Genomic DNA, 6,909 nt, shown 5'->3' with positions numbered 1-6,909 from the left:
GGGCGGCCCGGGGCCGGAGCATCCCTGCGGGAAGGGCAGGGTGGGAATCGGTGTTGGGATGGGGTGCGCTGCCGCGATGGAGGATGTCCCGTGTCCGTTTGAGCAGGGACGTCACTGTGTGAGCCAGGGCTGGCCTGGGAGCCCGCAGAGTCGGGATCTGCCGGGGAAATGTCGAGTTCAGCTCTCCGGGAACCCGGTGAGACAGGGCAGAGCCGAGTCCTTGTGACAGCAGGGAAAGGCCGTGCGGTGTCACGTCCCTGGGAAGGCACTGTCACATCCCTGTGACAGCGGGCAAGGCAGGGTCACATCCCTGGGAAAGCAGTGTCACATATCCCAGGGAAGGCAATGTCACACATCCCTGTGGCAGCAGGGAAAGGCAGTGCAGGGGCACATCCCAGGGAAGGCAGTGTCACACATCCCAGGGAAGGCAATGTCACACATCCCAGGGAAGGCAGTGTCATGCATCCCAGGGAAGGCAATGTCACATCCCAGGGAAGGCAGTGTCACACATCCCAGGGAAGGCAATGTCACACATCCCAGGGAAGGCAGTGTCATGCATCCCAGGGAAGGCAATGTCACATCCCAGGGAAGGCAGTGTCACACATCCCAGGGAAGGCAATGTCACACATCCCAGGGAAGGCAGTGTCATGCATCCCAGGGAAGGCAATGTCACATCCCAGGGAAGGCAGTGTCACACATCCCAGGGAAGGCAATGTCACACATCCCAGGGAAGGCAGTGTCATGCATCCCAGGGAAGGCAATGTCACATCCCAGGGAAGGCAGTGTCACACATCCCAGGGAAAGCAGTGTCACACATCCCAGGGAAAGCAGTGTCAGACATCCCTGGGAAAGCAATGTCACACATCCCAGGGAAAGCAGTGTCAGACATCCCTGGGAAAGCAATGTCACACATCCCAGGGAAGGCAGTGTCACACATCCCAGGGAAGGCAATGTCACATCTCCCAGGGAAGGCAATGTCACATCCCTGGGAAGGCAGTGTCACACATCCCTGGGAAGGCAGTGTCACACATCCCTGGGAAGGCAGAGCTGACTACTCTGAGGCCTGGAGACACTTCCAGCTCTGTCCTTGCTCCTCGGGCTTGCCAAGCCCCAGCAGCTCTGCCGGCTCTCCCCACGCCTGCTCTGGACTGTGCACAATGCCCTGCTCCAGCAGCACTAATTTTCTGGGAGAAGAAGCTGTTCCCTGCTGATAATGAGTGTTCCTGAACTGCTGATGACTGTTCCCAGATGATAATGGCTGTTCCCAGCCCAGCTGGGCACGGGCTGCGATTCCTTGGCACAAGGACACACACAGCCCGAGGGGGAACAGGGGAACAACAGTGTCTGTGCTCACCTGGGCAGGGTCACACACCACCCTGAGAGAAACTTGTTGAACTCAGGACACAGAAGAGTCTCCTGGATCCCAGAGGAGTGTAAACCAACACTGAGACTGGTGAATTCCCAGTGGGTCCAGCCTCGTGTCCATCCCTGTCCAAAAATCCCCTCTCACAGGAACGCCGGCGATTTGGTATTTTAGATCCATGGAAGGAGGCGCAGAGGGACGTGTCTGCTCCAGGGTTTGGGTCGGATAACGGCCAGGCTCCCTCCTAGTGAAGCCCTAGCACAATCCTGCCCAGGGAAGAGCTCCCTGTGGAATTTTTGGGTGGTTTTCTCCCCCCGAGCCGAAGTCACTGTCAGTTGTCTCAGTGCTGTGCTTCCCCCTGTGCCGAGCAGGACCCAGGGCTCCAGGCCCTTCTGTCTGAGTGCGGCTGCCAGAGCCATTTGGGGCACGTGGGGAGGCGACGAGGGGAAGCAGAAGCTCACCTTGAAGGACGTGGCCGAGCTGCTCCAGAAGAAGGAATGTCGGCGCGTGGTGGTGATGGCTGGCGCCGGGATCAGCACGCCCAGCGGCATCCCGGACTTCAGGTGATGCCTCCATCCTCTGCATCCTTGGAGGGCTGAGGTCTTGTCCATGGAAGGGGTGAGTAAACATTGGAAGGGGCTGCCCGGGGAGCTGGTGGAGCCCCCATCCCTGGAGGTGTCCGAGGAACGACCGGACGTGGCACTCGGTGCTCTTGTTGACAAGGTTGGACAGGTTGATGGACCTGGAGGTCTTTCCAACCTCAGGGATCCTGGGATTCTGTCTCCAGCCCAGGTCCCACGGCAGCCCCTCTCAGGTGCCCCCTGTCCCCGCAGGTCCCCCGGGAGCGGCCTGTACAGCAACCTGGAGCAGTACAACATCCCCTACCCCGAGGCCATCTTTGAGCTGGGCTATTTCTTCGTCAACCCCAAGCCCTTCTTCACCCTGGCCAAGGAGCTCTATCCTGGCAACTACCGCCCCAATTCCGCCCACTATTTCCTCCGGCTGCTGCACGACAAGGGGCTGCTCCTGCGCCTCTACACGCAGAACATCGACGGGTTGGAGAGAGGTGAGCTCCCTCCTCCCATCCCCAGCAGCAGCACCAGGAGCTGAGGGGAGAGGCAGGAGCGGGGAGACGTGCACAGGGAGGCTCTGGCTCAGTCCTCTCCCCCACGCTGTATTCCAGCGGCTGGGATCCCTCCCGACAGGCTGGTGGAAGCCCACGGCACCTTTGCCACTGCCACCTGTACGGTGTGTCAGAGGAACTTCCCCGGAGAGGACTTCAGGGTGAGTGGGCCCAGCTGGGCATCAACACAATTAACGCAAGGAGGCATTAATTATTATCATAATGACAGGTCCCAACCTGTTTTTTTCCCCTCGGGGGCAAGAGGTTTAAGGAGGGGACCAGGTTTGGGGTTGGGCGTGTCTCTGAGGACACGTGGTGGTTCTGAACCCCTGTGACGGGCAGTTTTGGGGCGTCTCCCTTCAGGGAGATGTCATGGGGGACAGGATCCCTCGCTGCCCTGTCTGCACTGGAATCGTCAAGCCTGACATCGTGTTCTTCGGCGAGCAGCTCCCGCAGCGCTTCCTCCTGCACCTCACAGACTTCCCCATGGCAGACCTGCTCTTCGTCATCGGGACATCCCTGGAGGTCTGGGAATGGGGGAAACCCCTGGGGAAAAGGCACACGGACAACAGGGCCTGAAGGGACTCCGGAGGGGAGAGAGGGCTTAGAGGAGAAGGCGAGAAAATGGGTTAGGGAGGTGGAATTTGAGGTGGAGGGTAAGAAATAGGGCGGAGGAGCTCCAAGAGACCTTCTGGGCACCTGGAGAGCTGTGGGGCTACCTGAGGGAAGGCCACCAGGTACCTGGTGACGCTGTGACCCGTTCAGAGCCGGGGTGGCTGAGCGGTTGCAAGCCCAGTGTGCTGGGAACTGGTGCCCCTGGCAGGGTGACCGTCCCCGTGCCCCCTCGGTTCCCCCCTCAGGTGGAGCCCTTTGCCAGCCTGGCCGGAGCCGTGCGCAGCTCCGTGCCCCGGGTCCTCATCAACCGGGAGCTCGTGGGCCCCTTTGCGTGGCAGCAGCGCCACAATGACGTGGCCCAGCTCGGGGACGTGGTGGGCGGCGTCGAGAAGCTGGTGGAGCTGCTGGGCTGGAGCGACGAGATGCAAACGCTGACCCAGAAGGAGAAGGAGAAGGTGGGAAGAGGCTCGGAGCCCCAGCTCCTCCCTCAGCCCCTGCGTTCCCTGTGCTGCAGTTATCCAGGGGAGTGGGTTTGTGCTTGCTGGGGTCACACCGCATAGAAGAGTGCAAAAAAACCCCAAACCGACCCAAAGCTGAGTGCTGTTTTCACAGCTGGGTGCCAGGGCAGAGCGCTGTGTGTGGTAGATGGGAAGACGTGGATCTGCCAGTCCCGGATGAGCTAGGAGCATGGAAAAGGGCAGGATTTGGGCTGGAAGCAGTGACCCCGTCAGGGACTGAAAAGCTTCCCGCTACATCACCTGCTGTGTGATTTGTTCCCAGACTAGCCCCATAGCTGCAGCTGGAGGTGCCGATTCCAGGAGCTGGGAGTAACCAGCCAGGAAATGCCCCCGGCCAGCAGTGCCGCAACACAAAACCGGGATGTGAGGGGCTGGAAGCCCTCGCTCCATGCAGCCCCTTCATGGCTGTGCTGCCACTTCCAGAGGTTCCTCTGGAGCAATAGGCAGTAGGAGAGAGGGAAGGGAGGCTCCAGGTGTGCTGAGACCCAGCCTGTGCTGCCACGGCTGGACAGGGAGTGGGGTTCCTGCTCCTGCTCCACTTGGCAGTGATGAAAGTCTTTAAACAGACTTTTTTCCCCCACCATTCTCACACCTGTCACCTTCTGGGATCTTCAGGAGTGAGAAATTGCAGGGGAACAAGCTCTTAATTACTCAGAGCTCAGTGCAGATGTTAATTACTACATTCCTGTAGACCACTGGGAGGTTTTTTCCACATTTGACATCAAACAGAGCTGTTATTTTTTAGGCATACATTGTCCAAACGTGACTCCACAAAATCTGGCTTCAGCATTCCAATTGCAACATCCAAGTTGTTCTTACTTCCCTCAGATAACGCAGCATGAATGAGTAGGAATTCTTAGCCTGTTGGACAGGTTTTTGATTCTTCGGTACCAACATTTTGGGGACCAGCCAGCCCTTGGCATGATGCTTGTGCTGCTCTGAATCCCTGAGGGATAATGCTGCTGCAACAGTGACAGAGGAAAACCAGTTGCGTGGAGCAGCCTGGACTAGTGGAAAAGTGTCCCTGTCCGTGGCCAGGGGTGGGACTGGATGAGCTTTAAGGTCCCTTCCAAGCCAAACCACTCTGGGATTCTGGGATTCTGTGACTGTGGGGATGGTGCTGGGGCTGGAACGTTTGATGCTCCCTGGCCAGCGCTGTGGTCTCTGTTTCCAGCTGGATGCCAAGGACAAGTAGGAAGGTGCTCCTGTCACCCCTCAGCACGTCACTGGAGGACGTCCAGCCATGAGTGTCACCAGCAAGTGTCCGAGGGCCCGGGGGCTCGTGCCAGCACATCCAATGAGCTCTGTGTCTGCAGCTGCTGTTTGGATCTCCCTCCTTCCGAGCCATCCATCCCAGAGCCCCTCACAGACACTGGTTCCACGGAGCAGGAGCTGGAATGCCATGAGGGTCAGGCCAGGACAGACTGGAGAGTGTTTTCCAGCTCCCACCGGGCTGAGCATCCAGTTCCTGTCACAGCTCCTCCCCAGCCACTGTTCCCTTGGCCACGATCCTCAGCTGCTGCAGGCTGTGTTTAGTCTTCCATGAAATCTCTGCTAATCAGGGGACAAGCCAGGGGCGGGGGGGCTGCCCCCCATTCCCATTCCAGCTCAAGCTGCTGGGGAGTTTCTGAATCACTGGAGTGTTAATTATTTAATAATAAAGACAGATAATTCGTTTCTGGATGTCACCTGAGGGGTTTTCTGTAAAGTCACACCTTCTGTTCCCACCACTGCTTCTTTCACCTGCTTTTCAGTACCTTTTTTCCCTTCTTCCCCCTCACACAAGTGCCTTTCCCTGCTGTAGATGCCATCCTGGGGGGTGGCAGCGTCACAGCACTGCAGCCATGTCCTGCTCTGTCCCAAACCTGACAGAACACAACGCAGAGCCTTATGGATCCACACTGGAAATGGTGGGGACTTCGTTTTTAACCATCCCCTGCTTCCCCCCAAAACAGAGTTCCCTGATTCTATGAACACCCCCCCCCCAAAACGCCCAGTGCCAAGCTCAGCCCCTGCTCCCTGGCATTCCAGGCCAGGCCTGGCAGCTGTTCTTAGGGATTTAAGCTCTCTGGAAAATTCAAACAGCAATATCAGAAGCAATTGCATTAAAAGCACCAAACCCCCCTTTTCCTTTTGCACAGAAAGCTTGGGAAAGCTTCAGCAGCTGGGAAGGGATCAGGGGTCTGTGTCTGCACACAGAAGGGCTGGGGGGGGGGGTTGCTAGTTAAAAAGAGAAAGATGCAATTGGCCTAAAAGCTCACACTGTGACAGAGCAGGGCTGTCCCCAGCCCAGCAGCCTGGAATGGCACTTGGGGGTCAGTCAGGAACTAAATGGAACCACAGAATCATCCAGCTTAGAAAAGACCTCCAAAATCATCGAGTCCACCCTGTGCCCGGTCCCCACCTTGTCCCCAGCCCAGAGCACTGAGTGCCGCCTTCAGGCCTTCCCTGGACACCTCCAGGGAGGGGACTCCAAACCTCCCTGGGCAGCCCCTTCCAGTGGCTGACAGCCCTTTCCATGCGGAAATTCTTCCTTGGTGTCCAACCTGAACCTGCCCTGGCACAGCTTGAGGCCATTTCCTCCTGTCCTGTCCCTGTTCCCTGGGAGCTGCCCCCTCCTGTCAGGGATCTCCCCAGAGCCTCCTTTTCTCCAGGCTGAGCCTCCTCAGCTCCTTGTGCTCCAGACCCTTCCCCAGCTCCATTCCCTCCCCTGGACATGCTCCAGCCCCTCAATATGCTCCTTGCCTTGAGGGGCCTCAGCAGTGGAAACGGGAAAGCCAAGCAAAGCACCCCTCCAGCTCTTCACCTCCAGGACCACGTCCAGGAACACCCCTGCTCCTAAGGACACCTAAGGGCAGGAACACCTCTGCAGGATCCTCTGCCATGGGGACAGCCAGGGGGATTTCCCTGCTCGGAGGAATCACGGCCATGCTCCCACGTGTCAGGCTGGCTTTATTCTAGCATCACTTGTGCATTCCTACTCGTGACGGGAGGTTTGGGAACTCGGGCACATGAGACCAACGGGAAGATTTTCTTTCCAAAGAAAACAGGAATAAAAATAAAGACGAGTCTACACCAGGCCCGACAGCAGCCCCTGGGGGACACAGTGACCTGGGGACAGCGAGGAGGAGCCAAGGGCAGAGCACAGGTATTGGCCTTTCGTCTGGAAAGGGGGAGGTGGGGAGAGGCGAACGCCCAAACCCAGCTGGGTGGTGACAGGGACAGCGCCCAGTGCCAGGGAAGGGACATCGGAGCGTTCCCAGCAGCCGCCCGCGCGCTCTCGCCCGCGC

At 58.3% G+C, this 6,909-nt stretch overlaps 2 protein-coding genes across 3 annotated transcripts in view; one reads left to right on the top strand and one right to left on the bottom strand.

The window, feature by feature from the left end:
- The window catches only part of PSMD13 (proteasome 26S subunit, non-ATPase 13), an 8,849-nt gene extending 7,306 nt beyond the window's left edge, over window positions 1-1,543 (bottom strand). Inside the window, exons 1-2 of the mRNA XM_017732758.1 lie at window positions 1,511-1,543; window positions 1,355-1,416 (exon numbers count right to left, since the gene is read on the bottom strand). Coding sequence (XP_017588247.1) covers window positions 1,355-1,416; window positions 1,511-1,543 — 95 coding nt within the window. The remainder of the gene's footprint in view (window positions 1-1,354; window positions 1,417-1,510) is intronic.
- A 33-nt stretch (window positions 1,544-1,576) lies between these two features.
- Window positions 1,577-5,307, top strand: SIRT3 (sirtuin 3). Of its 2 annotated transcripts, none has more exons than XM_017732770.1 (6): window positions 1,577-1,926; window positions 2,197-2,429; window positions 2,547-2,647; window positions 2,850-3,011; window positions 3,347-3,556; window positions 3,714-4,423. In XM_017732770.1, exons 1-6 carry the CDS (start codon window positions 1,880-1,882, stop codon window positions 3,744-3,746), a joined length of 786 nt encoding a protein of 261 aa, XP_017588259.1. In that variant the 5' UTR covers window positions 1,577-1,879; the 3' UTR covers window positions 3,747-4,423. The 2 variants fall into 2 exon arrangements, with proteins under 2 accessions (XP_017588259.1, XP_008630730.1); XM_008632508.2 differs by lacking the exon at window positions 3,714-4,423 and adding an exon at window positions 4,794-5,307 and having other exon boundaries at window positions 1,583-1,926.
- Window positions 5,308-6,909: the final 1,602 nt, after the last annotated feature.

This window comes from Corvus brachyrhynchos, unplaced genomic scaffold (assembly GCF_000691975.1).
Source record: "Corvus brachyrhynchos isolate BGI_N302 unplaced genomic scaffold, ASM69197v1 scaffold624, whole genome shotgun sequence".
Taxonomy (NCBI): Eukaryota; Metazoa; Chordata; class Aves; order Passeriformes; family Corvidae; genus Corvus; species Corvus brachyrhynchos.
The sequence above is the reverse complement of the archived record's forward strand: the minus strand, read 5'-3'. Positions and strand labels throughout refer to the sequence as shown.

Excerpts from the sequence above, each read along its gene's own strand:
- SIRT3 (XM_017732770.1), top strand. The coding sequence starts at position 1,880 with ATGGCTGGCGCCGGGATCAGCACGCCCAGCGGCATCCCGGACTTCAG. Across the intron at positions 2,430-2,546 it reads CATCGACGGGTTGGAGAGAG|CGGCTGGGATCCCTCCCGAC; the intron begins GTGAGCTCCCTC and ends GCTGTATTCCAG. Across the intron at positions 3,557-3,713 it reads CCCAGAAGGAGAAGGAGAAG|CTGGGTGCCAGGGCAGAGCG; the intron begins GTGGGAAGAGGC and ends CTGTTTTCACAG.